At 45.4% G+C, this 14,200-nt stretch overlaps 1 protein-coding gene across 1 annotated transcript in view; it reads right to left on the bottom strand.

The window, feature by feature from the left end:
• Positions 1-2,325: 2,325 nt before the first annotated feature.
• The window catches only part of TRPM1 (transient receptor potential cation channel subfamily M member 1), a 37,233-nt gene continuing 25,358 nt past the window's right edge, over positions 2,326-14,200 (bottom strand). Inside the window, exons 20-27 of the mRNA XM_063314311.1 lie at positions 13,796-13,924; positions 13,206-13,457; positions 11,806-11,980; positions 10,718-10,738; positions 9,894-10,038; positions 7,911-8,113; positions 5,689-5,821; positions 2,326-3,798 (exon numbers count right to left, since the gene is read on the bottom strand). Of these exons, the coding sequence (XP_063170381.1) occupies positions 2,562-3,798; positions 5,689-5,821; positions 7,911-8,113; positions 9,894-10,038; positions 10,718-10,738; positions 11,806-11,980; positions 13,206-13,457; positions 13,796-13,924 (2,295 nt within the window). The 3' untranslated portion in view covers positions 2,326-2,561. The remainder of the gene's footprint in view (positions 3,799-5,688; positions 5,822-7,910; positions 8,114-9,893; positions 10,039-10,717; positions 10,739-11,805; positions 11,981-13,205; positions 13,458-13,795; positions 13,925-14,200) is intronic.

Genomic DNA, 14,200 nt, shown 5'->3' with positions numbered 1-14,200 from the left:
GCGGTGCTTTGCGGACGGCAGCCCGGAAGGGACAAAACAGTGGAGGTTTCTTTCTTTCTTTTTTCCCCCCCTCCCCCCTGTTTTATACCCGATGCTAAGTCAGGTCCAGTCTGCGAAGAAAGAGGAAAGCAACAGAAACTCTGGTTTGGGGTCAGTGTTTCTCCAACTGGGCAACTTTAAGACGTGTGGGCTTCAACTCCCGGAATTCCCCAGCCAGTCATGCTGGCTGGGGAATTCTGGGAGTTGAAGTCCACAGTCTTAAAACTGCCCAGTTGGAGAATCATGGTTTAGGTAGAAAATCCAGGGTTAAAAGTTAAATTTCAAAGAAAGGAGGGCTGCCAGATCTGGACTGTGGGCATCAGGATGGCCAACAGGTGGCAGCAAAGGCATTTTTGGTGGGTGTGCACTGCGGGTCTCTAGTGGCCATCTGGATTTTGCAGCCCCAAATCTGGTAGGCCCAAATCACATCAAAGAAGGAAATCTAAATAAGTAAAAACAATACATCAACGCATCCAGAGCTCAGAGTTTCTCTGGGTTCAAAGAATCCAGCATCCCCTTGAATCCCCCTGGGTCAAACCTCACAGACAACCCTGCCTCTGAGATTTCCACTGAGTCTGGCAGATTTTCCAATCAACCAAATTCCGTAAATTCCAAAGTTGCAACTGACCCCTGGGTTAAAGCAACAAAATGCCCTGCAACCTACAGGAGGGCTCAGCTGCAGTCAGTTGGAAAATGTTCTCCTTGGGTTTGGCAGCCTGCACACACACACACACACACACACATTCAGACATCCTGGGTTTTCTCTTGAGAGGTGTGTTTGGCGGCTTTAATGACACAGCAATCAAAAAAATACCTGCAATTTTAGATTTCAAAATCTTTGCTTTAGGAGGAGAAACGTCCTCCACGATGGCTGTAGCCGTCGTGAAGGTCTTGCTAGGGGAGGGCTCCCCAGACTTTTGCCTTCATTACTCAAAATCACTGATCAGAAAGTCCTTTTTACCCAATGTAGGTAAAACCCTTTAAGTCAATTTAAATGTCCCTGTTGTGATCGGGTAATGGGTTCTTGCGTCGTTACCCAAAGAAAAACCACTTTTACCCAATTTTGGGTACTTTCCCCAGGTTTGGGAAGCACTGATCTGGGGATGAGCCCAGCTATGTTTGCAAGAGAATGGACATAGGAACAGAGAGAATGGCCTGAGAAAATTGCAAGCAAAAATAAAGGCTGGGGAGCATTGATACTATTGTCCTAGTGGGTCAGATACAGTTTTGCATTGGGTCAGCTGATCTGGTCTGCAAAAATTGCAATGGCCACTAGATGCCAGCAAACAGATACAGAAAACTCTCTTGGCTGCCCCCTGGTGATCATCCAGAAGATTGTATCCATCAAAGCTGCATTTCTACTCACCTAAAGAGAGAGAGCTTCTGCTATCTCTTTTCATAATTGTCAGCTTTTAGGAGGAAGGTGGCACTCTTCTCAACACAGGGAAGACTTACATCTGGAGATATTTTAATTTGTTTGTTTGTTTATTTATTCATCTGGTTTATGCCCAGTCTTTCTACTCGAGCAAGGCAGCTTAAAATGATTAAAAAGCAGAAAGCATTAAAAAGAAACCCACAATCCAACAAGTGAACATTAGTAAGAACCAACAGTTAAAAGCATGGTGAAGTGTGTCTTTGCAGATTTTCTAAAGACAGTCGGTCTGGATGCCAAGCAGAACACTTGAGTGGGTGTCCTCCCCACTGGATAGATAAATTGCAGAGATGGGGGCACCTCCTACAGACTTTAACCGTCAAACAGATCTTTCCTTAGGTCAGTGTTTCTCAACCTTGGCCACTTTAAGAGGTGTGGACTTCAATTCCCAGTGAGCCATGCTGGCTGGGGAATCCTGGGAGTTGAAGTCCACACCTCTTAAAGTGGCCAAGGCTGAGAAACACTGACCTAAGACCTCTTTACTGTTTATGAGCTTCTGATGAAAACCAATGGGGAATTCCCTTCACAAATGGACATGCCCAGAAGGTAACTCTAAACCTTTGGCCAGTTCTCTGTGAAAAATTAACTTCTGCATTCCAGTAAACTTCAGTCCTCTCTTACTTAAATAAACCATTTGCTCGCTCTTCAAAGGACTTTTGGGGAGGGTTGGGAGGAGAAGCAGTCTTGCAGAAAACAGAAGTGACTCCCTCAGCAGTCTGTCGGGGTTTATGCATTCATAGAGTCCTGGAGTTGGAAGAGGCCATCACGTTGGTCCGTTCAGGGATCCAGATGAAAACCCCTCCAACAGAGCAGCTGTCTAGCCTCTGTGGGAACACATCCAATGACGTGGAGTCTCCTTTTCTCCTGGTCCTTAGGCCATTTTTCTAATGTTCAGTTGAACCTGCCTCCCTCTATCCATTATTGTAAGTTTGTGGCCCAAGAACATGAGGCAGAACGGGTTTGGTCTTCCTGTGGGTGACAGCCTTCCAGGTCCTTGAGAAGTGTTATCCTATCAGTCTTTTCTTATCAAGGCTTAGCAAAACAAGCCTGATCCCATCTCCTGCGGCTGGCTCGTAGAAGAAGGCCGTGTTCAGCATTCGGTTTCTGTGGAGGCTTTTTCTTGATTTGTTTTCTGCTCCTCCGTTGCAGATCCAGAAGGGACCATCAAGCTGCTGATGCTGCTGGCATGTCCTGGCCTATTTAGCTTCTCCTTGATGGACTTGGTTTTCTGGCTGTGTAAACTCTTTGACCGCCCGGGCAGAAATCCACAGGCTCTTCCTGACTTCACCGAGAGTTGGTTGCAAGTCGGCCTCCTTTGGATGAGAGGTGAGGGCACAGGGGAGAGACTTAGACCCTCAACTTTGCCTATCCCACTATTCTTTCCAGGGTTGGTCAGCAAATGCTTTTGCTCCCCTTGCTTCTCCGGCTTAGGCACAATACCCGGATATTCAGGAGGGGGCTCATCAGTCACTTTTTGCTGAAGTTCATACTTCCACTCAGCAGTCCACTGTTGAATTGCAGAAGGGCACACCTGGTTCACGAGAGTCCTGTATTCCTTGTCCACCACTGTCCAGTTGTTAATCCCACCAACCAGCTTTCCGCCTTGTGCAAAAATAAAACTCTTTGACTTCATTATGGCCGCTGGACAAGCACTGCCTGCTTCAGCTGGATAGTACCTCCGTGCCCTCGGCTTGTCCAAGGGGTAAGAGATAGTGGCTTCCAATTTGGCTCTCTCTAGAGGCAACTGGGCATTCCGCAGAGCTGGCTGGGTTCCGGACTGACTGTTCACAATACTATCTGTCTGTTTAAGGGTTTGGGACATGGACTCATCGCTTGGACGATGGTCCTGTTGGTCTACTGAACTGGAATAGGACCTAGGGACAGTCTGAACCACCTCTAGGGTGTTTTTACTGGCTTCCGTAGGAGTCGCCGCATTTGCGCAAAAGACCGAGCGGAGGCTTCCTGGCCGATCTGGGACCAGCTGCAGCTTGGAATCCGCTCTGCGCAAGGTCAGTGCTGGAGACAGTGGCGTGGGCAATGTATCATAGACCAGCTCATCACTCTGGTAGCGACAGATGCTGTAGCCATCAGAGCTGTTCACACTGCTTTGCCTCAAGAGGTAAGCAGCATCACATTCAGAGGACGCCCGGGAACGCGTGTGAGTCAGCTCAGCTTTGTCAATGCCCACCAGCTTCTCCAAAGCGTTTGCCATTCGGCCGGAGATGTCCTCCAGCTGAGAAAGCCGAAGATCGACCGTCTGAAGAGAAGCTTTCATGAAATGCTCCCTTTCGTTCACTTCTTCTAATCTCATAGACATATTTTCAACTCTGTGGAGTAGAAAGACAGACGGGTAAGCAAAATAGTCGGATGGCCTCTTGCACGCCGAAACGACCAGTCTGGAACAACAGAAGTGAGGCCAAGATTTATATCAGGGTTTTAATTGGCTCAGCGGATGGATTCTGAGGACGTCGCTTGTTTGTTTGGATAAGGGGCAACATCATGAAGGGAAAACAAGAAAATAGGAGGGCAAGAAGTGAGGGTTGGAATAATCTAGTGGGGCCAGGTATTCTGCTGGGCCATTCAGCCTTTTCAAGAGTTGCCACTTAGCTTCCTTATATTATCCAGTCTACCTTTTTAGCCGAAAGCTGTGCCTTTAACTGCCTTGGGGTCAGGCCTCTTGAGCTATTAAAAGCACACTGCCCAATGGCAGGTTCCAAATAAGGAAGCTGGGTTGAGATAAGGCATGGAGGAGTAATAAAATAGCATTAAAATGTAAGGAAGCACGTTATTCTCAAATCAGTCTTCATTGTACTATTTCAGAGAAGAATCTTGGATTCGCGAAAAGCAACAATTCCCATGATATTCAATGGATGAGAAATATTCACAGGAAAAATTATTCCAATTTCCAAAGAGGAGTTAATGCTGGAAGGTGATTCTCCCAATTGGGTGTTGAGCTGGGTGAGTTCTAGAAGCCAAATTTTAACTTTCAACCAGTGTATGTTAACATGGGCACAGAAATGGCATTTTCAGGGGGCAAAATACCCCCAAATACCACAATTTTCAGGTGAACAATTCTAAGATGGCTCCCCTACTGCGGTTAATATTCACTCTTTCCTGTGCCTTGTGGTCTGTATATTTTAATTTTTAATAATGATTGAAGAAGAGATCAAGAAAAGGTGGCAAGAATATACAGAAGACTGTATAGGAAGGATAACAATATCGGGGATAGCTCTGACGGTGTGGTCAGGGAGCTAGAGCCAGACATCCTGAAGAGTGAGGTTGAATGGGCCTTAAGAAGCATTGCTAATAACAAGGCAGCAGGAGACAACGGCATCCCAGCTGAACTGTTCAAAATCTTGCGAGACGATGCTGTCAAGGTAATGCATGCTATATGCCAGCAAATTTGGAAAACACAGGAATGGCCATCAGATTGGAAAAAATCAACTTATATCCCCATACCAAAAAAGGGGAACACTAAAGAATGTTCAGACTATCGAACAGTGGCACTCATTTCACATGCCAGTAAGGTAATGCTCAAGATCCTGCAAGGTAGACTTCAGCAACTCATGGAGCGAGAATTGCCAGATGTACAAGCTGGGTTTAGAAAAGGCAGAGGAACTAGAGACCAAATTGCCAATATCCGCTGGATAATGGAAAAAGCCAGGGAGTTTCAGAAAAACATCTATTTCTGTTTTATTGCCTGTTCTAAAGCCTTTGACTGTGTGGACCATAACAAATTCTGGCAAGTTCTTAGTGGTATGGGGATACCAAGTCATCTTGTATGCCTCCTGAAGAATCTGTATATAATGAGATTATCTTTATAATTATAATTATCTTTGGCCACATAATGAGAAGACAGGGCACCCTGGAGAAGATGCTGATGCTAGGGAGAGTGGAGGGCAAAAGGAAGAGGGGCCGACCAAGGGCAAGGTGGATGGATGATATTCTAGAGGTGACGGACTCGTCCCTGGGGGAGCTGGGGGTGTTGACGACCGACAGGAAGCTCTGGCATGGGCTGGTCCATGAAGTCACGAAGGGTCGGAAGCGACTAAACGAATAAACAACAACGATTGTTTTATATTTATAATGATTGTTTTTATATGTTTATTGTCTGACCTGATTGTTGTTTTTATATTAATCTGACGAATGAATGAATAAAATGCTTCCAGCTTTCTTTTGCTTCTTGGGAAAAGAACTACAGTAATTCCATCCGGTACCTTTCAGAAGTAACTCGGATGCGTTCATTATTTGACGACTGTTCTTCATCCTCTTTTTCTCGAAAATATTCCTCTACACACTGCTCCTCAAATTCGTACAGTTTCTTCAGCTCTTCATCATTTAGGAACAGCTCTGAAATGGACGGAATGAGAAGAGTTACTGAGTTACGTTCCTTTTTTTAGAGGGGTGAACTGCCTAGCAAGAGGTGTGGTTTTGAAGAAGCAGCTACTGTTGCATTTTAATAGATTTAAATACTGTTGCATATTAATAGGAGAGAATCTCTGTAGCTCAGGGTTGAACTGTGGAGTCCTTGATGCTCTCTGAGCTTGGTGGTTGGCTGGCAGCGGTTTCGTTGCCCGACGAGGCAACATCTTCAAAATTAAGGTCCAATATTTCGGAGGTCACTAGGTTCAAGAAGAGTGTGCCCTCTAGATTCAGATCGTGCAGATCGGCTTGGCCTGAGCAGCGGGGTTTGCAAATCTTTTGCTCTTTCCAAATTCAAATCGAATTCCTCTGAAGATGTTGCCTAGTCAGGCAAGAAAACATCTGCAAGCCAACAACCAGGCTTAGAGAGTACCAGGGACTGCACATTTTCATATTACTTCAAAGAACAGATGGAGTGGCAGGTTTTTAAACTGCTATTTTGTGTCATCTCTGGTCTATTGTCATAAGGCGGAGACATGGCAAGGCTAGTGAGCAAAAACTGATCTGCTAGAGTTACTGATTTAACGCTTCTGGGGTGGCGATGGTGGGGAATACCATCAAATGCCACTGACATAAATCCAGCTTGCCATCTTAGTGTGAGAATGATGATGCAACAGTTGTACTGTGAAAATAATTACTGGAAAACCTCCTGGAATATTAGTAGTTCAATCTTGACCACGTCACTCATAGACAATCCCATCAAATGACTGGAGGGTACCTAGATCCTTTTGGAAGGATCTGGCAAATCCAGCATGCCTCATTAGTATGTGAATTAGCATGTAAATTGAGTTGTCCCACAGTGCAACTCTGAGGAAGCAGTTTGTTGCCACTCCCACTTCCTTTCTCTCTCTTTCCCCTTCTTCCACCGACCAAGCAGGCAGCATGGATGCTGCTCTCTTCATCAGGGCCATGTGCTCGGGCCTTGATGAAGGATTCTGCCCCTTTCTTCCATGCAGCTCTTGGCAGCTATAGGGCTGAGAGTTTAGGGCTAACTAAGTATTTAGTTAGTAGGATGCGGTGGCACTGCGGGTTAAACCGCTGAGCTGCTAAGCTTGCTGATTGGAAGGTCGGCAGTTCGAATCCGTGTGACGGGGTGAGCTCCCGTTGCTAGTCCCAGCTCCTGCTCACCTAGCAGTTCGAAAACATGCAAATGTGAGTAGATTAATAGGTACCGCTTCGGCGGGCAGGTAACGGCATTCCGTGTAGTCATGCTGGCCACATGACCACGGAAGTGTCTACAGACAAACGCTGGCTCTTCGGCCTTGAAATGGAGATGAGCACCGCCCCCTAGAGTCGGACACGACTGGACTTAATGTCAAGGGAAACCTTTACCTTTACCCTTTAAGTATTTAGAAAGAAAAGAAGAACAAAGGAACTTCATCTTTTCCACCAAGATGGATGTAACAGAAGCAACAATAAAATCAGTAAGAAATTCTCTTACATATCTTAACCTAATCTGTCTAAGCGGGTGATTCTTTATGCTTGGGAGGGCTGAGTGTGTAAGATCAATAACCTGTGTTTCTCTGATGTGCTCATTGAAGCTACTTTTAAGATAATATTCTTTTTCTGTGCCAGCTTCTCAGCTGTGTTGTAAGCTCTGCTCCATTTCAGGGGTTCTAGCAGGCCACTAAATTGGCTTCAGATCCAACCCTCTGCAAGGTGCAGAAAAAACAGCGAAACCATCCATGAGATGTAGCACCCAGCTTCATCGTAAAAATCTCCAAAAACTGAGAACCTGGAGATCATAGGTGGTTTAATTGGCTTTCCTGCATATTGCAGAGGGCCAGATTAACTTTGTGGTCTCTTCCACCTCTGCAGTTCTATGCTTCTAGGTCATCCATGGGAAAGGGTTGCAGTTTATGGGTCAGGAAAAAAATCCCTGCCATGTATCTCCTAGCCTGCTCCCTGTCCTGCTGGTCTTTCTTCTGTTTTGGGGGAAGATGTCTTCCGCGGCAGGAAACAGAACCCCAATCTTTGGAGCTTCAGTGTCTACCAGACAAGGACATTCCTCCCATACTCAGCCCACGATCACGCTCATCTTGGTCCCCTTCTTTTTGCTTCTTCCAGCGGCAGCAAAGGCGGACGATAATGATGTAAAGGTGGCTGAAGATGATCATGGGTGGTGGGAGCACAGGCCTGTCATGGAACGTCATGATCAGCTGATACCGCTGGAATTTCCAGACTTGGTTGGAGATGGATTTCACTTCAAAGAAAGTGTTGCTGTGAGAGACACAAAGCCACCATTTAGCCACGTCACTGCAGAGCTCTCTACTATGAAGCTGGGGTTCATCTATGGATACAAAGGTTGGTCCAGCTTTCCCCAGTCTGATGCCCTCCCCCCCCCGATGTGTGGCACTTCAGGTTTCACAGAATTCCAGCTAACGTGACCAATGGGACAATTGTGGGAATTAAGGTCCAATATTTCTGGAGGTCTCTAGGTTCAAGAAGAGTGCCCTCTAGATCCAGACCCAGCAGATCAGCTTGGCCAGAAAAGAGGGGTTTGCAAATCTTTTGCTCTCTCCAAATCCAAAGCACTTACTTCATTAACCTTCAGGGCAACTGCAGTTGAGTTAGCAGCTTTCATAGGCTGCATTTCAGAGATTGGCATTATAGGAAGCATCCTAGCCTTGTTTTGGGCTCATTTGCTTTTTCCACCTTCTACTTTCTTGCCCCGATGCAATTGTGAGATGGAATTTGGGATATATTTACTGTATTGTTGGCAAGCCTGCTGTTTGCCTCGTATTCCACGTGTACAATATGCAAGTTTTACTGTCTCTAAAATTCTCTCACCCAAGGAAACAAATATTCTCTTAGAGCTTAGGAGAAAACACCACCATCTCGTTATGCTCATTCCACTTCTCTCAGCAATCAGAAGTTACAGAAGCCCAAATTGTTCTATTCTTTTCCATTGAACTAGCTTGCTTCTAGCCTTTTAGCCAGACACTGTAAAGATAAAGGTTGAGTCATTGTCTCTGACTATCTCCTAGCCTTTGAGGGGCATCTTGTCTCCCATAAGGACACATCTTTGGAATGCCACAGGTTTTCCCCAGGTTCATCTCCAAGACTAAGCCCATCCTAAGAGTCCTACTCACAGAAGTCCGATGGGAAACCCACGAAGGCGTAGGAATACATGAGATCATCCCCTTTGGATGATATGTCAACAATGTTGAACAATTCAACTATTCAACAACCATTTCAACTGTATCATATTACTGTATCATGGGTCTGCTGACAGATGTCTTCAGGTTTCTGCCCATATTCCTCTTCATTCCAGTGTGATTTGCCCAAATAGGAATGTGTTAAGCACATGACCCAATTTCTAGACTGCTGATTTTATTTACCAGCCCTGCACATAACCATCATTGTGTTGATATTTACAAAATAATGCTTCTCTCTCTCCCCCTGATGCCTGTAAGACTTAGCTGTGCAACTGGCACACAATTCCTTTTCAAACACATGCCCTTTTCAGTTATTGGGTACTCAGCTGCAGGCAATAAAATAAAAGATGGTTTGTTGCTGATTTCAAAGCCTAGCACCCAAAGTGGGCACAGTCATGTGTATCTAGGTCTCTACTTTTGGGCCCAGGCAGAGAAAGATAAAAATGTGAGCTGTAAATATTGCCTTTTCTGTCTCAGCCCTTGTTTTCTGCATGAAGACAAAAAGTAGATGAGACAGAATGTTAGTGGGAGAAAAATCCAACAAACAAATCTCTACCCACCACCATTGTGCTGAATGAACAGAGAATAACTTGTGCAATCTGGCAATAGTTAACAGCTTGCTTGTTTTCCTAGGAGTCTACAAAACACGTGGCACTGGTGGCCACATATTATGGCTGCTGTGCAATTTCTTCTGTGCACGCTCCTGTGTTTGCTGCCTCCCTGTCTGTCAACTTGTGCATGAATCCTGTCTCTGTCAAAAATAATATGGATCCTGCAAACTGAAGTCTGATGCTAGATATCTGTTTGATTGGAAGACAATGGGAGGAAAAGGAAATACTCACTTAAAGACAGCAATCAACAGGTTGACCAGGAGAATGTTGGCAACCAACAGGTAACAAGCCATGATTGCAGGAGTCAGCCAAGCACCAGGAATACAAGGGGGGAGACGTTTACCATCCTCATCATAAAGGTTCTCCCCACAAGGAGCTAAGAAGGAAATTGGATTAGCCTTCACGATTGTGGCACGGACACTCCTTGGTGAAAATGGGGAAATGTTATTATGGAGGCTTCCAGCACCAGCTGAAGTGACCTTCAAGTATCTTTTTCTTAACTGCAATTATGGGAAGGTGTCTCCAACAAATCTTTGAGGCTTCCTGGATGTGGATTTCATAGTCTGCGTTCCAGCCTCATCTCTTCAATGAGAAAAATGCAAGTGGATTTTAGGGGCCAGGGGACAGCTAAGATGCTAGGAAGCATCTCCTCAAATGACTGAAAAGGATTTGGATCTATGGTGGTGGTGAAACACCAAATTCCCAGTTCTCCTCTCCAGCAGGAGAAAACAGGAGCTGCAGCAGATGGAGAAGTTACAGTCATCAGCCTGAATGCAAGAATAGCATTCAGTGTAATCTGCGGCTTAGACAGACCAAGCTAAATTCTTACCGGCTGCTTATCATCCACCACTCAGCGTGCCCACGAAGCATTTCAAGCTGTGGGTTTTTGGAAGCCAGGCAAGTTTAATATGCGTGTTGGAGGTGGGTTTGGGGGGTCTTGTGTTATACAGCTGAGCTGAACCCAACCCCAAAGCTCACGATTATGCAATGGAGGGAATCACCTGCCCGCAAAAAGCTTTTCTTTCTTTCTTTCATTCATTCATTCATCAACTTACGATTAATCTCCATGGCATAGACTAACCCAGCATTCCGAAAGCAAAGAATAAAACAAAACAAGCAGAATTAAAAAGAGGAGAAAGAAAGGAAAAGAAAAAGAAAAAGAATAATGGGAAAGGAAAGCATATTATAAAACTCTTCAGCTGCCAGAAAAAGATAAGGCTGTCCAATATTTTAACAGGCAAGATAAGAGAATCCAAAACAATAGCTTTGTCATGACTCCAGAATGCTCTGGAATTTCCTTTTCTCTTTGTCTTTCTGAAACATTATGCAAGGCAGCTGGCAGATGATCATCCAAATATTCTAGCTATTTCAGCAATGTAAAGGAACGTGTGGGGTCACTCTCAACACAAGGACAAAACGTCACCGTGGAATCACACACAATGGACTGCAGGGCCATCCTGGTAAGACTGTAATCTGAAGACAGAGTTGTGGGTGTGCAATAAGCAATAGGGAGGGTCATCATCCAGAGGCAAGCAAGGTTTTGCAGCCAGTGGAAGCTCTAAGCAGCCATTGATCACACCCTCTAAAGCCACAGGGCCGGAAAGTGGCTGTTTATTTATTTTAATTATTGGCATTCTCAGGAAGCCGAATGAAGCCTGGTTTGCAAAATGGGAATCTCCACAAGAAGGCCAGTATATTCAGTCCTGCCACTGTTTTCCAAATGCCAATAAAATACTTTGAAGCAACTCTGCTATAAAAAGACTCAAAGGTTACTCCCAAATCCAGAAAAGAAGCAACAAGAAATTTTGTCCAAAGATTCCCCTTCCTCAAAACAGGCCTTTTGTTGCAAGTTTATATCCCTTGGGCTCCGAACTTTACAATGGCTAGAAGACAACAAAACAGTGAATACACTTGAGAAAAAGTGGATGGATGCCATGTTATTGAAGGGAATGCTTCCTTGCCTGTCAACCTCACAAAATTCAAGGGACTTCTCCAAGGTGGTTGTTCAGCTGGGAGAGACAACAAAAGTTAGGCTGCCGTCAAAGGAAGAGGTTCCAAATTCAAAAAGGGAAATGGATTCCTTTGAATCTGATCATCTGCCTGAAAAGAGGAAACAGAATCTTACTATGAATTCTGCTCTTACGGTCTATCTGATCAGCAAAGACCTCTCCGTAGATCATCCAGTAAGGCATGTAGAAGATATTACGGGCCAGTCTCCATGAGGGTTCCTCGTCGGGATGGAGGATGGCTTGGCGGGCCACCCCAAAACTCATCAGGACCACCAGCATAATGACCACAAAATACAGCATGTCAATCATCTGCCCAAAAGAAGAACTTGGGTTAAGATCCTGGGCTAAAGTGTTAGTCCAGAATCAGTGGGAGTATAATCTCAGGACGGGAAGCGCTTACATCCTCAGACTTTGGTCTCAAGGAAACCTCCAAGAGCAATCTAGGGAGAAGTGGACTTGACAACGTCTCCAGGGGATTGGGACACCAGTTTTGGAGGTTCTACTACAAGGGCTTCATGTTAAAATAACCCCACCAAGATGTTCACCACAGGGCCTTCATAGGCAGTGACTACTTTCCTGCATATGGAAGAGATGAGCACCTTCCCTCAGTTCATAATCTTTTCATTATTGTGACATGAGAAGGCAGTTTCCGAGCAATCCAGTTAGGCACACAAGATGGCCAGATGTTCCTCTCTTGGGATCACGCTTGAAAGGGCGGAGACGTGAGAAACTATTTAATGCAATGACAGCGGCTGCACTTTAACGCTGATTGATTGATTCCAATGGCCAGACCAAGAACATAATGCACTGAACAATGGATGGATGGGTTGCAATGGCCAGACCGGGAACCTAATGACATCGCTGGAAAGATGCTACTGTTGGCTTTCCTCCATCAACCAATTTTTATAGGTGTGTTAAGCTTATTGTTTGCCTAGTGAGCCTACTTCACTATATTGCACAATGAAAAATAATGGTGATTTGGCGGCTTGCTACTGAATTCTTGCAAGTGGTCCATGGGCCATAAGAAAGGTTGCTACATGTGCTGGCTTATATTGCTCACTTCAGATCTACCACCTCTTTAGGGAAGGAAAGAGCAGCAGAGGTGCCTATAGGAGGTCTCAAAAAAGCAACAGGGTGGTTGTGACTGGGCAAGTGAAACCACACACACCCTTTTTATTTTACTTGCACGGGCACGGCCACCATCGTGACTTTTTTGACCCCACCCAGACTGTGGACACCCCTGAACTGGCAGCCTTATGTAGAGCCAAGGGTGAGAGAAAGGTGACTTTACATTGTTTGCATTGACCCTAGGATGAGATTCGCATCCAGCGTCCGCCCCCAGTTTTTTGTCTCGGTTGAAGTTCTCGGTGCCAGGAGACAAATTGCCCAACCAGATGATTCTAGAGACACCCCACAGGTGGTCCCTAGATCCTTCAACAGATTTCCTGGGTCTTCCTGCTTTCAGGCAACCCGCAGCCTACTCTGTCTTCCTGCCACTGTCCTCTGATGCAAGTGTCCACCTGCATTCACCTACCATCTTTCCAATCATCATGACGTAGGGTCCCAAGTATTTGTTCACACCAAAGATGTCCAGGACACGGATGTACCAGAAAATGATATCCACGCAATAGATCACTCTTCCGTAACCCATATAAGGTTGGTTTTGCAAGCGAAGAATAGCTCCAATCAGGAACACAGAAATGGCCACCAAATCGGTGATGTTCCAATATTCCTGCAGCCACACTTTGATTTTCTGACTTAACTTCCCTGGTTCTGACATCAAAATCTGAAAACAAAGCAATTCCGGGGAGGGGGGGGGACCAAGGAATAACATTGGAGTGGGAGAGCAAGAGGATGCCTGTTACATACTTCTGCAGGTGTTAACCCAGGAGCAAGTCTCAGAGGTGGAACGACCTCAGAGTCAATCAGGACCTCCGTGTTTCCTCCTTGCTCATTCCTTCGTTCCAAAGTTTTTCCTGACCTTTAGGCCCTAATCGTTCTGGTACACCAGTTCATGAAAGAAAGATGCAGAACCTGCAGGTGTTTAAAAAGCTTCTCCTTTCTTCAGGCACTGTTCCGGGCTAAAGATTTTAGAGGAAGGATCACATCACCAACTTTACTCACCTCCCTGACTTTCTCTAAAGCCAGAGTCATGATGTACGAGATGACCACCCATTCTTGGACTGAGGGCCAGCGGTCCATCCGAACCAAGATGATGTAATTGAACAGCATCAAGTAGCCCAGGTAGGATATCTGAAGGGTGAGATCATGCAACTCATGTCTTCACAGATCTGTCTGAGGACAACGATAACACTTTCGCCCAGAATCACAGGATTTTAGCCTCAGAAGAGACCCCAGAGGACATCTAGCGTAATCACATGCTCCAAGCAAGTCTCTGCTCCAGCACACAAGAGCCCACCACCCCCTGGGGCAGCTTATCCCATTGTCCAGTGGCTTCCTACTATTAGGAAGTTTTGCTAGTGTAAGCTGAAATCTGCTTTCTTTTATTTTCCCTTAAGAAATCTAGTT

The sequence above is a fragment of the Candoia aspera genome, chromosome 13, assembly GCF_035149785.1.
Source record: "Candoia aspera isolate rCanAsp1 chromosome 13, rCanAsp1.hap2, whole genome shotgun sequence".
Taxonomy (NCBI): domain Eukaryota; kingdom Metazoa; phylum Chordata; class Lepidosauria; order Squamata; family Boidae; genus Candoia; species Candoia aspera.
The sequence above is the reverse complement of the archived record's forward strand: the minus strand, read 5'-3'. Positions and strand labels throughout refer to the sequence as shown.